This window comes from Trachymyrmex septentrionalis, unplaced genomic scaffold (genome assembly GCF_001594115.1).
Source record: "Trachymyrmex septentrionalis isolate Tsep2-gDNA-1 unplaced genomic scaffold, Tsep1.0 scaffold6, whole genome shotgun sequence".
Classification (NCBI taxonomy): Eukaryota; Metazoa; Arthropoda; class Insecta; order Hymenoptera; family Formicidae; genus Trachymyrmex; species Trachymyrmex septentrionalis.
The window spans coordinates 1,795,789-1,818,550 of record NW_017305778.1 but is presented as its reverse complement, the minus strand read 5'-3'; the positions used below and the strand labels follow the sequence as shown (position 1 = coordinate 1,818,550).

The window sequence follows — 22,762 nt, the reverse complement described above, 5'->3', positions numbered from 1 at the left end:
GCCGTGAAACCTATAGAATATTATAAAGAAGGCTGTCTACAATTTAGTATCAATGAGCTCTGTTCTGCAGAGTACTGTCACCCTAATTTTTTTCATAAAAATTGTAAGAAATACAAATGCACCGTTATATGACAATGTTTTCGAACTATCCAGGTTAAAAAAATCCAGGTTAAAAATTGTGGTTTTACACACGCATTATGGCATTAATAATTTATGTTTATATTTAGACAACTTTATATAATCTATGGATATCGGATATGGAGTTAAGTTTTAGTCATGTCATATTTGGACAATTAATTGTGAAACTAATATTGTCGCAGTAGTTCGAAAAATAATCTGCAGAAATCATAACTATAATGATGTATTGTCCAGACAATAGTTAGTTTCATGACTGTACTTGTGAATATACACAAAAGTATCTATACCATACTTATTGCTGATTGTCAACATTTTTTGTGTATTATCAAGAAAAAAAGATCAAAGAAATAATGTTTTCAGAAAAAGACAAAATTTAAATTTTTAGTATTTAATATTCCAAAAAAATGTCATAATAAAATTCCATGAAAATCTCTGACTTTTAAGAGTAGAAAATTAATCTGGAAATTTCAAGTTTTACAGGTTTTTTTTTTAGATGTTAAACACTGTCGATATTAGCTCGATATTAAACGGCTTCGCAATGTATCTTTATAATTTCAATATCTTGGTCTGATTATTTCCTCTCACGAAGAAACATTACATACGAACGACAGGCAATGATTATCCTTATATTTACTCGCGTAAATAGCCTTGATGCACGGCCAAGAGTCAGGGCACCGTTATTTCTCTACCAAGTTAAAAGAAATTTCGACGGCACGTCATAATTCTTAAGTATCTCAAGCCGGAAATGTTCCTAAATTCGGTATTTGGCCGTCTACCTAATGTATCTTGGCGCAGACATTATTTACAGACGGTGCTTTAATAAGCATGAAAGCTTTAAACGTATGCACATTCTGCGAATCGTTATTCAAAGTCTACGAAATTTCCGGCCTACATGTAATAATACCATGCAAATGATAATATTTCTGTTGAAAGTCTGCGATAGCGATAAAATTATTCCAAGTTCTCATTTCTTCTCTATGATATTTTTATGTTGACGAAAGAAATTTCCCTGATTTCTTTCAATGAAATCACCCCTCATGACTCATTTTCTCTTAAGAATATACCAGGTGCATGTCTCTGCAAAAAGTGAACTGAATTAAAAATTTTTATTTTCTGTATAAAAATGAATATTGAGTATATAAAACAGTTAAAAGGTCAATATTTAATATATTTAACAATACAATTTCATTGTTTAAACAAAATTTTTTTCATTTTATTTTAAATGTATTAAATTTGATAGAATGTATTAGATTAAAAATTCTCCGGGAACAACCAGAACTCTACTTATTTTTTCTATATTTCAAAAATGGGGCTTCATTTTCTCACAAAGATCTCATTTTATTAAATTTTTTATTAAATTTTATTTAATAAAATTAAATTTTATTAAATTTTATTTAATTATTTTTTTTTAAATACGTCTACTTCTTATTGTAATAATTTTTATCCACTTAATAAATCGCCGCCCACACTTTTTGTATTACTTTCAAGTACAACGTAGAAAAATTTGTTAAACTTTTCATAATTTTTTTCATTAAAAAAACACATGTTCATCATCAAGCTAAATATTTCTTGATTTTCTTATTATCGGTTCTCATGAAATGTAATCCTATAAAACTAATGGATATCTGCTAGGAAATTTGAACGCGACGTGAAGATTGGAGACAAGACTGTTCTTGTTGTATATCGATATTCCTGACACTAAAATTACACGTCCTGTCGCTATATAGTTCTGTAAATCTACACGAGTCGCCTGCCACTTTTTGTCGATCGTCCAATTATTCTCGATGAGATGGATAAAATGCGCGATTGTCGGCGTTGTTCGTTGGGAACGATCCTACTACGACGTCATATCGCATCGTAACGAGAAGGTACATTCAAAGAGAACACCGATCGAACTCAAATACTTTGGCAGCAACGAAGGAAATTCTAAGAAAATATCGAAAAGAATAAGATAAATAAACGAAAAGAGAGAGAGAGAGAGAGAGAAAACGCCAGAAATCAGGAATCAAACACATTATTGTTGCCACGATATTCTATGCGATAATAAAAGAAAACAAAATCTCTGCGCTTTGTAATTTTCCAATTTTCTTTCCATTTTCAAATAAAGTAAAGATATTTTTCAAATAATTCTGTTGGGTTATTTCATATAAATGTCATATTTTATATAAAAGCCTGTTCATAAAACCTTTTTTTCAAATAAATGTCTATAATAATCAGATTATTCATCACATCACATATTAAACGTATTTTATATTAAGAATAATATGATTCTTCCATAAAAGAATAATTTAATTGTTGTTAAATATTCATTATTTCTAAATTGAAAAATTTGTATTAGTCAGATTAAATTTTATATTATGTAAAAGTAAAAACTAAATAAATATAACATGAGAAAAGTATTATAATTATTATCTGATAGTCTGTATTAATCTCTTTTTCCCTAACTTAATTTCCTAAAAGCTTATTTCGAAATATCTCTGGTCCTATTCCACATTTCTTGTTGCACCTAAAACTTAATTGGGAACTGTCTACATATTTTCCGCCATTCAATTTTATCCAATCGATCGAACACGGCTACATCGTCGCTCGCCGAAACGATCTCATCGCGGCGTGCCACGTCACTCTCGCGCAGCACAAAGTTCTCTAGGAAGTCCTGATTTGAATCTACACGGCCTGTAAAGTTCATTAGATTTAAATATTTATGAGGTGGGCGCGCGAGCCGCACGAGCCCCAGGTCAATTTGGCGGCGTAGAGAGAAAACGACTTCGATTCTTTATTCCCGCGGGGGAACGCGATGCTGCGGTGGTGGCTGCATCTTTCTCGGGCGAAGTTTTCCAGCCACGGATTACGAGAGAAGAGACGAACAATCCCGGCGAAGACAAATGGCGAATTTAATTGGCCGGACCGTTCTACGAATTGGAAGTCTTGCCAGGCGTCGCGCAAAACAACCGGATTGATTGCATAATGCGTGCGAATAATTTTACTTTCAGATTGTATTGTTTATTCCCTGCTTCCCCGCAACGCCCGATATTTATTCCTTTTCTCGTTATTATGTATATGACGGCTTGTCAGTCATAAGCGCACGTCATAGTCCTCGCTATCGATAATACAGTGATCAATTTCGTATTCGATATCGATACTACTTCACTTTGTCCTTCGCGATGTAACGGAGCAACTTTTAATCGACATGCCCTCGAGGAAAGTCGTTATTTTTTCCAACTTAGCGAATGTATTGGCGATGGCAGTCAAGTCGTCGATGGATTGGGAGCTCTATACTGATTGTCGCAGAAAAGTTTGATAGAAAAAGAAAACTACTTTGTAGTCACTTCATTCAGTAGACATTCATGTGACATAATTATTTTTGATACAAATTTGTTAGTCATAGAATTATACTAATTATAAGATAACTAAAAGATCTTATATGGCTTAGTATTTTGGGCTTGTTTACCCCAATATGCTCTAGATATTGAGCCAAATTATATGGGTTTATTTGGCCCAATATGTTCTAGATATTGGTGAATATGACATATTACACGGTGAATTCAACAGTTAACATCAACCTGTCTGTCGAAATCGATTACATCAGTTTATTGTTCAGTCTATTATTGTCAGTAAAACAAAATGCGAAACGTCGTAGTCATGTAATATTTCATAACTAACAATATATAATTATTTTTTATAATTAAATAAAAAAACCAAGAGATGATGAGTAATGTCTGTTATTGTGACTATATACTTATACTTTACGATAATTTAATTTATATTTTGATCACAATAACTCTATGTAAGGCAAAATTAATATAGTCATTCTAGACATATCAAATGTATATGTCAATTGTACGGTTTTTTTATATTTTCCAAACATGGATTCTAATTAATCAGCTGTCAAATAAAGTTAAGTAGATAAGTCAATTGTTTGAGAAATAATTTTTTGTGTAATATCTTTCATGTCAATATGTTAAAGAACTTATAATCTTATGAAAAAATAACATTAAATCACTTAATTTTTTATTTCTCTATTTTTTACGAAAAAGAGAGAAACATATATTTAGGTACATATTGAGTACATGGATGCACTTTTTCCTAAAGTCTCCACTGCATTCATATAAATAATTCAAAATAATTTATATTTTTTAATATTCCGAAATGCTTTCTGTTTTGAATTTGAGTAGCAATTTTCAATTTTGAACTCAACAAAAAAATTAGAAAAAAATAGCAAAACTTAGATCCGCGATTATCTTACTATAGACAAAAGTACTACGAGTACATAGAATAAAAGTAATTTACAAAAAACTGAAGATGAAGAAAAAGATACGGTATATATTATGAAATAGAGAAGAGAAAATATGCAATATCATTAACTAATATACGCTTTACACATTGGATACATACACATATTTCGTTCAATCATGCACAAAATTTAGTTCAATTATATCATTTAAAAGTCAAAGCTTTCAAGCGAGACTGAAATTACAAGATTAATATCATCATAATTAATATCAACATATTTCTCAAAAATTACGTAAAGAATCCTATAAAACTGTCAGCTACCTACAAAACTGAAATGCACTTTTACAACAACGCAATAAACATTAACGACCAGTGACCATATAACGTTTACGCAGACTGTAAAAAAAGCAATTTTGACGGTCCCTAGAACGCATCGTAAATTATACAAGATGTTATAACAACCCTCTACTTATTTTATAACCATCTCCTTTTTTTTCTCTATTTGTGAGTATAATTATTATATGTGGTAAAACATTTAATTAAGATTAGGAAAAAAAATTAAGATTAGGAGCTTCATTTTTATAATTATTGTGCTGTATTAGTAATAGTAATTAATCAATTAATAAAAAATGACTGTGAATTATAATTATTTTATTATGCAATTATAGTCACAAAAATCACCAAACTCTTTTCTCCTCACGAAGCAAAGACATAAAAAATTCCGGAAGTGCTTTGAAGAGACGGTCCTCCCCAATGATACGAATCACGTTTACGACCAATCTTAAAATAAGGCTGTAAATGATAGGTTGATATGAAATTGCAACAAAAGGAATACAGTCGACTGATTATATACTTATGAACGGGCCGAACATAAATTTGTCTTTACTATGGGATTAAACGCGGTTTGCTAGAACGTGCTAGATTTCTGCGAAACTCGTGGAATATTCCGACGCCCGTGCCGGAAACTCCCACACCGATTCTCGCGGGACTCGATCGCTGGCGGGGGTACAGTTTGATGGACGGGGCGATAAAACTTTGGCAGCGGTGTAAATTAACCGAGATCGGGCTTGGAGAATACCAGCAGCTTGGAGAGCCTAACGCGAACCTTTACTGGGTTAGGACGACGTAGTGGTCAAACCCCATGGCGGCCGAAATCTTCCTTTGCCACTTTCTCTCCACCTCCGACCGAGATCTCTTCGCCAGAGAACTTGGACCCAAAACCATAGATCTCTTAGGCTTTTTTCTCGGGGGACTCGCGTTCCAATTTCACGGGGTCGCTGGTCGCCGGCCAAATAAAAGATTTTGGAGTTCCTTTGCTTTGCGCCTTTAACGCTGGCAAAATCGATCGAGCGACGAGAAACTTACCGTTGCGAACTTCGGGAAAATATAATGAGGTATCGTGTTACAGAGCACATACCTTAAGACAATACACCATTATAAAATATGCGGTGATATCATTATCGGTGTTTGTAATCATTAGTCGTAGTACTCATCGTGTACTCTTTTAAAGTTTTTCTTATATCCTCGTGATATAATGATGCAAAAAATCATTTATAAATTATTCAAAAATTGTTACGTAATCAATAATGTTGCTCCTTTATTTCAAATGTGACATAACTCAAAATGTGATTTTCAATTATTACCATGAATTAAACGTTATTCTATCAATGATCAAAAACTAATTCAACTTCATAAAGAATCGTCAAAATCGTCACAACACAAAGAAAGTGATTTTTTAAATAAATCAACACCGTACAATAAATCAAAACCGTCCTAAATAAAAAGATTAATTTTTTTAAATAAAACAAAAATAACATTTGCTAAGAATGTATGTATTTTATCGATATCATTTGATAGTCAATAATTTTCTACCAGATTAAAAAATAATTTTTTTTCTTTTCTGGGAAATTTAATTTTTTAAGTCGTTAATTTTAAAATAAAAAAACCGGTATGTTACTGACCAATTCATACGTTTCATATCACTAGATATCAACAAATAAATCATTAAAAATACTGAATCGCAATTATTGGAGATATTGAAAATTTAAAAATTCGTAATAAATACAGTTCTTAATAATTACTAAATCGCTAGGAACAGAATTTTTCATTTAGATTTCTAAATCGCGATTACAAATATGACATAAAGAATATCAACTTAATTCTCAATAAAAACTGTACCTTTCTCAATTAAGTTCTTCAACAAAAACCTAACTATAGAGTTACAGATTTAAGTAACTTTTTTCATTCACCTCACTCAAGCGGGAAAAAAATCTCATCAAAATAAGATTGAAATAAGGCGATAACTTCGACGATCGCCACTTGACACACTTTCGCATAAATATTAGGTTAAATAAAAAGTCATCGCGTTTTTTTTAAAGACATCTATCAGTAAAAACCGCAATTACTTTCTTACCAACAATATAAATATATCTTGATAGAGTAAAGGTTCAGCTTTAAAAATCTCTTTTTTAAATTATACGATACGACAATTTTTAATGGAGTTATGAGCAATTAAAGTCAAAATAATTCTTTTATTTAATCCGCGATAACTCAGTAATCAAAAGTCGTAGGAATATTAAAAAAAAAAAAAAGATTTTTTAGGGAAAGTATCAAGCTTTCACGATAGGTAATCGAAAATTTTCTCAAATTCGTTTTGGACACGTTACAAATCCACAAAGTGAGAAGAAAATTTTTCGTCTTTTTCAGCTCGTAGTTTTTGGTATGTAAAAATTATCAAACTCATATAAACTTAAAAAATGTGATAAGCTTTTAAAAGTAGAGATTTCAAGCTTTAAAACCCATTTTTTAAATTTGAATTTCATTCATTATTGACGAAGAAAAAATACGCGATGACTTTTTACTCAACCTAATATTAATACGGAAACTTAGGTACTTGTTGAATTGTTCAATGCTTTTTGTATCTAGTTGGTATAATGCGATGTTAGATAATCATAAATAATTACCAAAAGATAAGAAAAGAATTGGAAAATGAAAGCAGAAATCGATCTCGCATTAATCACCAAATTGTCAACGTAACAACGAAATGGTGTGAAAGATATATTTATATATATTTTATAAAATTTATGAAAAGATTCTATGAATTTAATTAGAAGATTTACCTTAAATATGTGTTACTGCGCAAAATTATTGTAATATAAAAAAACTATTTTCAATAGAGACTGTCAATACTGTTCAATACAGACTGTCCCGTAACTAATAGCCATCAGTTATAGATTTTATATTGAAAAGAAAGTGATTCTAGGAAGTGATGAAAAAACTAAATCAAAAACGTAAAATAAAATTTTTTCATATAAAGCTTTATTTTCGAAAAAATCGATTTCAAACATTCGAGTGTGCACTATGTCTTAACTTAATGGAGCTCACTGACTATTATTTCTGCTCATATTTGTGTTTATTATTTTATTGAATAATATAAACGATATACGAGAATATATACAATAAAAACAGAATATTCACGATAAATTCTATTACTTTATAAACAGTTAAAAATGTTGCCCATTCTGTTGAATAAACAATACTCTTCTCTGTTTGTCAAAGTAAATTTCTATGAATACTTTCAAACATGCTCTCGTGTTTTCTTTTAATTTATTAATTAAATCTGTACCTGGTAAATATCTGTGTGTGTGTGTGTATACTCAATTTTCTCGAAAACAAAACTTCATATGAACTTTATTCTACATTTATAACTTATTGCTTCATTTCCTTCCTGGTTGTACCTTACGGAACATCATTATATTTATTACAGTGATATCCGATATGAGGAAAAATACAATGTAATTATGTGAATATATCGCCCATTTGCTACAATTTAAAAAATAAAGTTTTTCAAAAAATGAGTCCATGTTTTGAATTATTAAAATTAAAATTTCATAACATTAATTTTAAAATGCAATTTTACAATGTAATTTGATGTAATAATTGATTATAAAAGAATAAATAAAAATATGTACTTTTAAAGTAGATTTCTTTTTTGTTTTTATTCTTTTTTGCAAGTAACTAAAAAATAACAATCTTGTAAAAAATCTCTATAATCAGTTATTACATCAAGTTACATTATAAAATTGCATTTCAAAATTGATGTTATAAAATTTTAACTTTAATAATTCAAAACATGGACTCATTTTTTGAAAAATTTCGTTTTTTAAATTGTTATAGTAAATGAGCGATATATTCACATAATTACATTGTATTTTTCCTCATATCGGATTAAGCATTATTATAATTTAGCTGCAGAGATTGTAAATCTCTAGAAAATTCCTTAAAGCTAATGAGAAAGTAAAGCAATTGTAGATCTTTCATCAATCAAGCAACAGTATCGGAAATCAGCCATGGTTAGAGATAGGGGAAAAAGGAAAGAAAAGAGAGATTCGAGTGAATCGAGAAAGACACGAAGAATGCGCGTTATGGTGGAAAATGCCGTCGTTAGAATTGGCAGTAGCTTTCACGTAACAGGGAGACGCGCCAACCAACGACGTGTGGAAAGAGAGTAACATGGATGCTGGATAAAAGGAGGAAAAGGATAACGATCACGTGCTTTTGCGAACGTGTACCGACTGTCGTCCCATGCCAATAAGCTCGCCAGAATTTCAAGGTAGCGGAATGGAATCCAGCATTCCAACGGAAACGCTCCCGACCGTCTTTCCGGATACATACAAACGGCGCGACGCGGCGGCTAAAATAATCGCATCCACCGGAGATAGAATTTCCATCCTACGAGAAAACGATTAATGGTTTTAAGGTGGTTGGCAATCAAGCACCGGCACGGTTAGCATGATGGCCGCTAAACAGCGGTTTTTTGCCGCATCTTCTGTCCCACGCTATGCGCGCGTTTTAAAGGCAAGCTTTAGCATTCCCTCCGCGTGTTCGCACGAGAGCGATGGAATGATTGCATGTCGACGTACTTTACAAAGTACTTGGAAAAAAAAGAAGAGAAAAAAGAAAAGGAAGACCAGGGGCTCGTAAGTATTCCGCGAGAGGTAAAAATTGAAATTGAATACAGCCGCGGCGAGCGTGAAACGAAGCATCCGCGTGCGAGCGAAAAGAAAAGAATGCACGTATATGCATCGCATGGCCACGTGATGTTTGTTGGGCTAGAGCGAATTTATGGTGCCGACCGGTAAGTCGGGATTTAGGAAGAAAAATGCTGCCGAGACGCGTATGATTGCGCGCGGCCCGTGTTTAATCACGCGCTCGCGCGTACGAACGAATTTTTCTTCCCAAAGCGGATTAGTTTACAGATACGACGCCGTGGCAATTATCGCATGGCCGGCAATGTAGTGAATTATTATTGTGTAATGCGTAAACTTCGTGGCTCCGTAAATTACTCCGAGAAAGAGTCGTAATTCTCTCGCGCGACCGAAAGTCTTGACAAATCTGTAAGAATTTCTACCAACTACGACGAAAATGCGATCTAACTGGCCGCGTAATTCTCCGCCCTGTTAAGAAGAATATTAGTAAACTTCTGTTCACAATTTCGAAATAAGCATCAAAGAATGGATAGTAATAATAGTAGTTTCTTTTACGCGTAGGCGCACTTTACTAATTAATTGACATTTCAGAGTCTTTTATAGTTTTATCAGATTTTAAGGATGCTTTGACTACACAATATAGGCTAAAAATTGGCCAAAAAAACTATTAGTCTATCAGTCAAAAAATGTTGATCGTGAATACATCTTAAAATTAACTGCAAAAAAACAAAATTTGGCTTATAATGACTTATATAATGCAATGACTATATTTTGTTAAATTAAAAAAAATAATTTTTAAAATAAGTAAATAGATTCAAATAAATTTTTAAACAAATATTTATTAGAGTTTTATTAGTATATACAAGAGATGTCTGATAAGTTTTGACAAAAAACGCTCGTGTATATAAATAGAGCGGACTAAACTGAGTTGAAAAGTTCTCTACCATTTTTCGTTTTTCTGTAAAGTTGACAGTATTTAAGTAACAAACTATTTAAAACCAAAATTCAATGATTTTTAGTAATTAATATTTTGTTAACTATTGCAAAAATTGCAAAATGGTAGAAGATTGTTTGACTCAGTTTAGTCTGCTCTATCTACACACAGCGCTTTGTCAAAATTTACCAGACACTCTGTATAAGAAGTTTGATTTAATTTGTAATAATACTTCCTTATAAAATTTGTAAATAAGTACTACAAACACGATTTTATAAAACTCAAAGCAAACAAGAAATTAAATAATTTTTAAACCAATAAGAGAATTGTACCCAACTTTTATACAGAAGATACTTATGTAGACGTAATAATACAATAATCTATGAAATTTGTATATTTATGATATCGCTTTGAGATGTGACACATACGTCCTTAAGTTCATTCTCGGAAAACGCCGAGCAAAGCGATAGAAAGTCAAATTTGTTCAATTCGTAAGTACTTATGATTTGTCAGGCGTTCTTCTTTATTTAACGCGTGACCCGCTTTGAACTTGTAGCGCTTCGGAAGCGAGGACGAACAAATTGTTCGGAGCTCAAGGCGAAGCGCTACGTCTTTGAATGCAAATTCCGCGTTTCAAGATATGACGAGGGCTTTCATAATTTAAGCCGATTCTTAATTCGTAAGAGGTCGTTGAGACAACGGGCTGGTAAACTTTAAACTTTCGTCTTGTTCCGCGAGCTGGTGTCGAAAAGAGATGAATAGGGAGATTGAAAAGACGAAAGGAAAGAGATAGAGCTCTCGTTATCACCTCTGATAAATGCGTTCCTCTAATAAAATTGCTACTTTAATATTCCGTAAAAAAGCAGCGATAAATATAATGTTAAAAATAACTGACAAAAGTATTTATTACGATAATATCAAAGCACGATTTTTTACTGAGATACATTTATTTTTATGTGGGTTATTTATATGTCTATTATCTTTTTATCATGTCGTTCCCCTTTTCTTGAATACCAATGATATTTTATTATTATTAGATATTTTTCCAAGAATGAGAAAAATAAGTATAGTCGTTACTCAATATATACAGAGAAAAAGCAAAAAATTGTGTGCACAAGAAATATCTTTTTAAAAATATTTTTAGAAAATATACATTAATTAGCAATTTATTAACAAAAAATAAAATAGATATCATATATTTCTCAAAATTATTTTATGTAAAAAGATGTTAAAATACATTAAATAAATAGCATTTGTGGCTCAAAGAATAAATCCAGTAAAATTTCTATATAAACTGTCGCAGTTGTTAGTAAATTATATATTATCATAAGACGATATAACTGATTTTAGTTTGGACTAGACTTCACTAATTATCGCACTGAAGAAAACTCAAATCCAGAGTTGAAATGTCTGCAGTTAACTTCATTTGGTAAGTACATTCCAATTTAAAATTATTTACTTATGGCCTTATGAATACATAATTTATGTACTAATAGCAGCGGAGGCTTATATATTAGAGGTAGTAAAAAGTCATCACGTATTTTTTAGCTCAAAGTTGTATATACAATATCTTCGTCAATAATGAATGAAATTCAAATTTAAAAAAAGGATTTTAAAGCTTGAAATCTCTACTTTTAAAAGCTTATCACATTTTTTAAGTTTATATGAGTTTGATAATTTTTACATACCAAAAACTACGAGCTGAAAAAGACGAAAAATTTTCTTCTCACTTTGTGGATTTGTAACGTGTCCAAAACGAATTTGAGAAAATTTTCGATTACCTATCGTGAAAGCTTGATACTTTCCCTACAAAATCGGTTTTTTTTAATATTCCTACGACTTTTGATTACTGAGTTATCGCGGATTAAATAAAAGAATTATTTTGACTTTAATTGCTCATAACTCCATTAAAAATTGTCGTATCGTATAATTTAAAAAAGAGATTTTTAAAGCTGAAACTTTACTCTATCAAGATATATTTATATTGTTGGTAAGAAAGTAATTGCGGTTTTTACTGATAGATGTCTTTTAAAAATACGCGATGACTTTTTACTACACCTAATATTATAGATATTTTATGTGTACTAAAAAGATGTATAATAATTAAAATATACGAGTATGTATATATTATCTTAAGCTTCGACCGTTACAGGCGACTTAAACTCTTACTTGTTGTATATTATCTTAATAATAAACGAAAATGAAAAATTGTATTATCTTGACGCATAAAAAATGTTCGTAAAGTCAAGAGCTTGCAAGATTATAAACACGGTTATTTTCGCGAAATTTTTATATTAAGATAATATACCTGTTATTAATAAATTACTAATTAATTTTCTGTTCTACAACTAAGGCCTTTTTTATGAAAATCTCCTCTGTATACAAATACTTTTTGCATTTACTATATGTATCTCTATTCGCTATATATCATGTCTGATTCTCCAAGCCCTAAAAGGTTTACCGAGACACGACTATCTCTTGGAACAAAGAAGAGAACTGCGTCGCAATCGAAAGCGCAAAAACCGTAATTTTCTCAAATGCATTTCACAAGTGCGCATTGCAAGTGTATGTCGTTACTTTCGTTCGTAAGAAACGACCTAGACTTTAAAGGGCCCACAATTATCCTAACTTCCCTCTAATATACCCGGTGGTTAGCCAGAAGAAAGTGCAACGGAGTGCAAAATTTCTTCGTGAACGTGCCAGCAATAATTGTTATCTGTATTAAAGAGAACGGAGCATTCGGCTGCGAATATCCTCTTCTTCCTTTTGCTTGCAGCGTGATCGTTGATCCTAGTCGCGACAGAGACAGGATACGACGATAGAAGACGAGACGAAGGTGACGAATGTCGGAGAAACGACGAGCTTCCGTACCAGTTGTTTTACGAGGGTGTATCCGGCGTCTATTTACCTTACTTTTTATCCTCACTTCCGTCCCACTCGTTCTCTCACCCTCTCTTATCATTCCTTCCACCCTGCTCGCTGTTCATCCCGGGCTTCTTTAGTGAACTTCTTTCATTCTTGCCCCTTACTGCTGTTCCTGCCATGGATGAAGAATAAATGATGTTGTACGGCATGACGTCCCGACGCCGACGCCGTCGTTTTTCGGGATACCTCCGCGCCGGAGCGTCCTCCGTTTCCGATTACCTCATCGTTATTATTGACGTCCGCGCCTCTCTGTATCCAATTTATTATGCTCGCTGTATACGTTGTACAGTATACTATTGCGTGTTATGATCTCCGTTTATAATCACCAATATCAAACATTAAATATACATATATTTCTCACATATGTGAAAGTGACCTAATTGTGTAGGGCTAAATGTTTTCGGGTCAAGTTGATTTATGCTTGTTTACGCTACGTGCATTGATTATACTTAGTACATTCAATTGATCCATGTATGTTAACGATAATATACGGACGACTGCTACAACATTAAAAATAGTACAATACTTTGATTATTACCGGCGATGTATGACGGCGTTTATAATAGTGCTTTGTATGCGACGTATTATAAAGCCAACTAACGCTTATTTAAAAAGAACTCAAGTGACCTAAATGAAGAATTCATTGCAATCATATTTTAAATAAAACTGTGATAATGTTAACAAATATGCAATTATATGTATAATAGTAATAATATAGCTATAATATATTATTATATAAAAGAATACTATTTTAATAATAATAATTATTAGTAACCTTTAAAGAGACAGGAGTATGTTTTTAAAATCTTATAGAGAGAGGGAGAAGGGAGGGGAGAGAGAGAGAGAGAGAGAGAGAGAGAGAGAGAGAGAGAGAGAGAGCTTTAGATAATGAGATTTGTTATATTTCATTGTATTCCTTGCTTCAAAATATGATACTATTTCAGCGCCATTATAGTAGCTTTCCTGTCCTAAAGGTTAAAATAGTATTGCTTACATATATTAAAATAAAATGTAAAAAAGGTCCACCGATACTACTTCGTTCTTAAATAATATTTTTTTAAACAAAAGCTATGTCAGTATCGGCTACTTTTCTCTATTATTTTCATACATATATTATTAATATATTATATATATTCAATATATTATTAAAATTATACTTTTTCTTGCATTGCAATCTTTATAAATATAAATGTAAAATAAACAATTAAATATAATTGTTACGAGATCAACGATTTTTTAAAGTCCTTTTTCCTCCGCAGAATAAGAACCATGAAATGCAGGGTGATCATAAATCCTTGTACGACTATTCCGTCAACACAAATGCAACCAGCTTTGTACTGGCACTCGTTAGTGGACTTCTTGCTGATTATTCAGAATTTCTCGCCATGTGCTTTCTTTCCCGTCTTTCCTCCTCACCATCGATGGCGTTAACAAGTAGGCGGCTTTGCGGCGGACAATACGTTCCACGATAGCGCATTCTTAACGATAGTCATTGCAATTCATGTTCATTCGCGGACGCGGTGAAAACGCGGTCGCTGATCTTCACTGGCAGCATGAAAGAACAGCGATTTTTATTTTTTATTGCTTCCTCGAAAAAGTAAAATCTTCAGACTACACTGCGATGTCTTTTTTTTGATATAAGATAATATATCACTTACAGTAAATTTTAAAAAGTAATAAAAAGTAAATTAAAAAGTAATTTTTAAAAAGTCGAAAGATTTATAGGCATTAAATATGTATTTGCAAAAATGAACAAAAAAATTTTCATTTAATAAGAATGCATAAAATAACCGGATTTTCATTTCAAATGGACTTTCACATTTTCGTTTTCCATAAAAGATATTATACATGTTCATCTTTAAAAATAAATTAAAGATCTTGAGATAAATGTCCTATCTTTTCACCTTATATCTATCAGAATTATTTACTTATTTTTGTAAACCTACGTAATTACAAATTTTTCCAATTTTAGAGTCGTGTATTCACCAATGCGTCCAATTACACACCAAATTGTTTGCCTTCTATCGCGTTCCGTAAATAACGCCGACAAAATAACATGTCAAAAAACTCAATTCCGTTAAACGCGCAAAACAAGCTTCATGCACCGTTAATTTTTACAACAGAATGCACATACTTTTTTATTGCTCGATGCTGCAACGTGACAGTACCTTGAAAAATTCAGGGCATCAGCGAGATGTGACAGATAACGGGCGCAAAAAAGAAGCGCGCATAGAAAAATTCAAAAACAGCGAAATGCAAAATTGCTGGCGATGCATATGTGGCGACGCTCATTATTAACGTTGCGCCTATCATGATTATTGTATGTTCACCGAATAACGAGGCTTTTCTGTATTTTCCATACATTGTCATTCCGTTCGAAACGCACAATGGGTACGCCCAACTAATCATGCGTTTGAAATAAATGAACGGTCGAGTAAAATGACGTGCATCCGCGAAGTATTGAAAATTAATCATACAGATGCGATTGTATGTCGGCATTATAACGATGGAGAAACAGAAAGAAAAGAAAAAACTAATGGCACATTGCTGATAGCGCGCATAAATGGCTGTTCTATTATCACAACGGGACGCTAATGCTTAAATCGATAACACGAAGATGTCAAGTCGAAAAATTTCCCTTATCGCATTTATGAGATATTCTCCCGTTGGCGTGCAACTCGCTCTGTAATTATCCTCGCTGCCATGTAATTGTGAAGGATGCTACACGGGAACGACTCAAATTGTGTGAAGAGCCAGACCGTAACTAACGTCTCGATCGATTCGAACATCTCGTTTGTTTCCTAAATTTCTACGCGGCGCCATATAGCCGGGAAAATCGTGCGGAAGTAATTACCAGACCACTAGTAATGCTGCAGCTTCGAAGATGGAGAAGAGGCAGTAGACGAGGAAAGCTTGCGGCTCGACTAATAATGCCTCTTCTGCCTCGACTTCGCTTGGAGTCCCTTTTCGTTCCGCTGTTCGACACAGTGACTATCTGGCTGTGCATTAAACAAATATTACGTTTCCCTAACCGGGAAACTGGGTGTACTAAAAGCCCGCAGAAGTTTCGACTAAGTTGAAATCGTGTACGATCTAGATTTATGAGTAAGAGACTACTGTTGGTGCCATATAGATATTGGGTGGTAATAGATTTTAGATTACTTTTCATTGAACTTGAGATGGAGCGGATACAAATTTTAGTTTGCCTATTACATCTGATAACTGTATTACAAAAGAAAATTCTTTCAAATGTAAAAAGGAATGGAGTAATTTGTAAATACCTAAGGGAAAAGTTATATAAAACCGACGATTTATTTATTAATTATAAAAGAGTCTTTGTTCTAAGGATATTAAAGCTTTAAATTAAAATAATTAAAACTTGTACAATAATTTATATATTATCAATTTAAACTGTAATTTTAAACAAAAAATAAGATTCGACATTGCTTGACAGCGGGTAACTCCGAACAGCAAAAGTTTGGATTTTTATTTATAAAAGTATAATTTATATGAAATATATAAATGTTAATAGTAATTGAAAACGAAATAACTCAAATATCTCCTTTGTGTAAAAACTTTTATAATTAATAAATAATAGGCACATAAATATAATAAACAAACAAAATTTTTTTATCCAAAATATTAAATTTAATTTTTCAGTATTTCTAATCTACCAGCTTGCATATTAACTTTATAAGCTTGCATATTATCGTTGAACTTACTTTTTTTCTGTTACTTGCACATTAAAAATCAAATCATATATGGCTCTAAAATTACTGGAAAATTGAATTTTATTTTTTGTTGATAAAAAAATTGTGACATGATGCAACAATTTGGATATCGAATTCAGTTTCAGAATATCAAAATACATAAAAATACCATGGTCTAATCTCCGGATCAAACATTAAATTTTATTTTGTACTCTATATAATCGTCAGCTTGATTTAACTTTTTCTTTAAATGTATATTCGCAATTTCCCAACTTTTCTCTACATACAAAAAATCCAAAGAAAGTAAAAGAAATGCAAGGAGCTCAATCCTAAAATATAGTTATTGAACAGCGTTACATCGACATAAATGTACGTATAGAAAGTAAATTAATTTCGTGAATTTCTTAATTAAATTTTGACTCCAATAAAGTCAGAAAACTGATTGACATACAGAAGAATGGAATAAAGGAAAAACGTTAAAGTTTGGCATATTCTATTCAAAAGTGGCGTAAAATTTACGTAGCATCTTAAAATTAAAGAAACAAAATGCAATATAGAAAGAAAATTGCAATACAGAACTAAAATCGCAACCTTTGACACAAGAAAATCGAATATGAAATGATAAAACCAAGATTATCAAAGAACTATGAACACTATAGCGAGTTAGCACGAAGCTCGATAGTAAATAAATGTTTTACGAGAGAACTATGCAGAGAGAGAGTTGTGTGCATCGCAATTGGCCGCATGAGCATAACGTTGGTACATCGGGTATTTGTCTTTACTGCTGTTACGAATGTTTCATCGCGATATCTACGATAAGGAAACACTCATCAAATGTTGACAATAATCTCCAGGCCAGGGGTGGCCAATCTTTTTGTTTGACATACCGATATGGAGATTCAATATCTTTAATATGTACTGTACTAGAATTAAGCAAAAAAATATCGTGATTTTATTTATACTTTTTTCTCTTGCATCAAAAGCAAAACAATTGTTTTGTTGGCAAAATTTATTTCTTTTACCATGTTCTGTTTTACATTCGTTTTTGTTAAAATAAATAGTTTAATACAAAAACGAAAAAAACGCAGCCAGAGAGTCCACGTGTAAAAAATAAATTTTAGTTAAGTAAGTTTAATTGCTATTTTACTGTGTCATTTTTAATTCTAATACGCGTGCTTTAGATGTACCACTGAGAATGTCTTCGCGTTCCACGAGTTACGCGGTTTGGCCACCCCTGTTCTAGACTATTAGAGAATTCTGATGCTCTCGACTTAATTCTCGGTCTCGTATAGTTGCGCGAATGAAAATATTTTCGAAATCTCGAAAGTTACATTCTCGAAACTCGTTGCTTGTATTATTTGATCATTAATAACGATGTTCTATGAGATAATTGGCACAAATAAATTAATTCGTCAGTAATAAACCATGCGTAAAATATATGATATCGAGGTACCATGTTATTAACTCCGATAAATATTGTAATCAAATATTAAATTCGTAAATATATATATATATATATGTTAAGCTACTTATTGATATAAAATAAATATTTTATCAATAAATACTTTTTTGTATGATACAATTTTGTTCGAGGATCACACACAAATAACGAATTAATATACTTACTTAAAATATATTTTGCCGCTGCCACGGGCTTTTAATTAATTTTATCCTGTAATAACTTGAAATGAAGTTTGCTTAATCCATCACCTCGTAAGTACAATATCGGATGCATTAATATTAATGGTTGTCCCCGAGCGTTCGTGTCAATGAGAGTGACGTAGCAAGTCACTACAGAATACGCCTTATTGAGTAAATGTTACTAATTTAGCTCAGTCGTACGTATCGCCTGCTTCATTTCTGACTGATCGCGCGCAGCGTACATTTAATATGCGTATTGAATAGTCTATGCAGTGTGAGTGCTGTCATTGCCCTCAAGAGACGCGAACGGATATGAAAGTGACGTGAAAGCGGAAAATTCGATTAGTATTACAGAAACGAGTGAAATTATATTACATTTTCTGACGGTGATAATAGATCCTTAAAACACGGTCATATAGCGTTTCGCATTCGTCCGTTTATTTCCGGTAATTAAGAGATCTCCTACTTCCTCTTGAACCGAGATAATTGGCGCGACTGTAATTCACCCTGTTATTACGCAGAGTAAATTTTTGTGCGCGCGATATAAATATCGCCAAAAATTTAAATGCAAAAAAATCATATTTATTCATACACGCATTCATCCTCATTCGGATATATATCCACCGTACGCTTTATTACCGTTATACAAAAATAGTGCATAAAAATTCATAAAAATTATGTGAATACTTTTGCATGCAGAAAAAATAACGGTATGAAATTAATTCAATATTCATGGCAAAATATATCATGTTGCATAATATATTTTGTTAAAAAATTGCTGTAATATGATATTCCTATAGCGTTGATATTATCGAGCATTAAAGGTAATCGGTACTTATCCAAGATCCTCTATTCTGTTAAATTCATAATATCAAATTGTACTTAATTTGAATTATTTTTAATCATTCCTATATAGGTCGCTATTGTTCCTACTTAATATGTCATTAATTTAATTAAAACGACAGAATTAAAGAATTTAACTCAACTTTTTCAACATTTTTCTTTAGTTTATTATTTACTAAGTGCATACGTTAAGTAATTAACTAAGTGCACCACATTTCATGTCGCGTGGAACCGGTGACTAACGCTAAATTTTCAGTTTAGATCGTTTAATATTTTATTGTTATAAAAAGAAACATAATTATAAAATTCTTGATATCGTGCGAAATGCACATAATTATAATATGTAATATGCAATATTTTACATTAAGGCTTCTTCCGTACAATAATAATTTTTACAATTTTTTTGTAAAAACGAAATGTATATTATTTAACAAATATAACAAACGTAAACAAAAATATCGTGGATTATCGGTGATTCACACGACATTACGATCAAATCATTTAAAATTAGCATAGCATGTTAATATAAACATGTTAATACAATATAAATACTGTTTACTTTAAAATTAAATAATTCAACCACAGAAATTCGTCGATTAAATGTGGTTATTTTTGTAATTAATCACATGTTCTCACGAAGTTTCAATTAATAATACACTTTGGCACACTTGGAAGTTAAAAATAACAAAATGTTATTTAACTTAAAAAATTTAAATTTAATCCTTTAATATTTAGCAGTAACATAGCTAAAATAAGTTTAGAATACAGGAACAATCATTAGGCATAAATTAATTCAACGATTGCAATAGCAATCGGAACCGGTCGCGGTCCGACGGGCATTATGACAACAATTAAAACATTAGGCCTTGTCGTAAACGACATTCCGTGCTAAGCACGGAAGAAAGTACTGTAAGTTAGGTGCTCTCTATAAAAGTACATAGTCATTCAGTTTTGGCATCCAGTTGTTCGTTGGCTGCATCCACCGAGATAACGCCGACATGGTTACGTGGGTAAGTTCCTCGCAGTTCCCTCGGAACGTTTCTCTTTAGTCGGTGAAGTAGCTGAAGAGGCCAACTGAATGAAGTGCGCAAAGTTCGTAATCGTTTCTAAAGTACTGTGTACATAATACACAGCGTCGAATAAGGACTCATCAACGAGAATAATTCACATTGAAAGATAAAGATCTGCTTCCCCTCACGCACTCACCTTTTCCATTATTCTGATAAATACACACGTTTTAACTCAGGCTTTTAATATCATTATGGGTAATGGCCTACTACGTGATACAAAGCTCGAAATTTATCGTTGACACTCCAGATTTTAGACTGAATTATCCGACGCAAGTTTGCGGACAGTTGTGACGTATAATGTCACAGATAAAAGTTATTAGAACGTCCACCGTCGGCGCGACTAAATGAAACATTTGCGATTAATTGACATGCGCCTGGAAATTTTTACGTTTCGCGAAGCTCGATCGCGTCCCTTCCTATCGCATTAATTCAGTTAAAAACGTGGCTAAAGTTCGTAATAGAGAAAGACATTTCGTCTTTCCGTCCCGTACTGTCCCTCTCCGTGCAAAACACGTCTCGCCGTTTTCCCGGCGCCGGCCGCGTCGTCCAATCGGGCATCGTCAGCATCTCGGAATCTTTTGTATAAATTGCTTTGTCGCTGATTAAATCCCGAGTTATTAAGCGTCGGAACATTTGCATTTCAAGAAGAATATATCAGCGCTTCTCGCGGACGTCACTCGCCAGCTTGCAACTACTGCGGAACGAGGAAATTAGCGGCGGCGAAGACGGTGTCGCGATGCCATGGAATGAGATATTGCGGAAGGAACGATGGAGAGGGGAAACCGAGATTCCCATTTCTGAAGTTCCCTCAACGGGAATCTTTCTATTCCAATTGGATATAAGCGTTTAATTGTCCCCGAGTCGATCGAAAGCATTGAGTAATCGTTCTGAAAGCTCCTTCATATCATTCAACAGATCTCGATTGCAATTGACACATTTCGCGATATTATCCGTTCTACAGTTTACATTAGACTTGAGAGAATACGATTTACTGGGTATTTTTAAATTTATACAATATTTGCATTTGACTCGATTGAATTTAAAATTTGATGATCGCAGATTTATTTCTAATAATCCCGTATTTTTGAAATTTGAAATCAAGTAATTAATCTGATAAATTAATCTGAAAATAGAATTTGCAATAAACAAAATTCACTCACGTGGAAAAAAATACTATAATACAGATGATAAAATAGTATAACAGTTTCCGAGCGCAAAACAAATGAAGAAAATACACGTACACGGTAATTCAATTTTCCTATCGTACTCAGTTTTCATCTCAACAAATCAATAATAATAGATAAAATCGAAGTGGTTTAACTATAGCATGTAAGTAAGAAATCCCGTTTAGAAAATGGCTCAATTAAATAAAGCCGGAGAAGATAAAACGCAAAATTACATCATAGATTCAATCTAATTTCGTCAACTTCGATCGAATTCGATCCCGTACCACGAGTAAATCGCAAAAGCGGATTTCTGAGAATGTAATTTAATCCCGTCTTCGGCTGATTCCAAATTCCTACACGCGTCGGTCCTACCGGAAATTCGAATAAATCACCGGCGCGATTATATTCGAGCGTGATTAATTGATTTCTTGCGGCAAACATACCGCCAGCTGACCACGCTGATTTTCCTAACGGCTCGAGATGTGATTTCGGTTCTCGTTAGTCGAGCGATTTCTCTCCCTTTCTTCCTGCAGGGAATCCGCGGCAAGAAGGCCGAAGCGCGATAAAACGACTCCCCGACGATTTACTGGATATTATCTCCGGTTCTTCCGCTCGAGCGTGCACGCATGTGTGCGACAAAAATGAATGCTTGATATTGCACGATTTATATCTATTGGAAGATAAACGCCTATTTTTCAGATCGTTTCTTTGAGAGGACTATCTCTCTGTTTAGAATATGATTAGATAATAACCGATGAGCTCTGCTGAATCATAAAAAATATTAGGAAAATGTTTTGTTCTATAAATCAAAATTTTGTTGTAACAACAAAAATTTGATTAAAATATACCGAATAAAATTTTTGATTAAAATGTACTGAATTGTATAACTGTAATTTAATGCAAATTATTTAGTAGGTATAAATAAATATTTTTGTTATTTACAAAGCAGAGAAATTATTTTGCAAAAACAACTCATTTTTTTGTTGTATAAATTTTGTTTATATAAATTTGCTTTTGCAAAATTATTAAAAATGCCTCAACTAAATAGTTTTGCTAGAGGCACTAAATTTTTTTTCCTAGTGTAACTACAGTGTGATAATTTATATACATATATTAT

The 22,762-nt window shown here is 32.5% G+C and overlaps 1 protein-coding gene across 1 annotated transcript in view; it reads left to right on the top strand.

Moving 5' to 3' along the window:
- The first annotated feature begins 20,383 nt into the window (after positions 1–20,383).
- LOC108752206 (histidine-rich glycoprotein-like) overlaps positions 20,384–22,762 on the top strand; it is a 4,521-nt gene continuing 2,142 nt past the window's right edge. Inside the window, exon 1 of the mRNA XM_018492883.1 lies at positions 20,384–20,419. Within this exon, the coding sequence (XP_018348385.1) occupies positions 20,408–20,419 (12 nt within the window). The 5' untranslated portion in view covers positions 20,384–20,407. The remainder of the gene's footprint in view (positions 20,420–22,762) is intronic.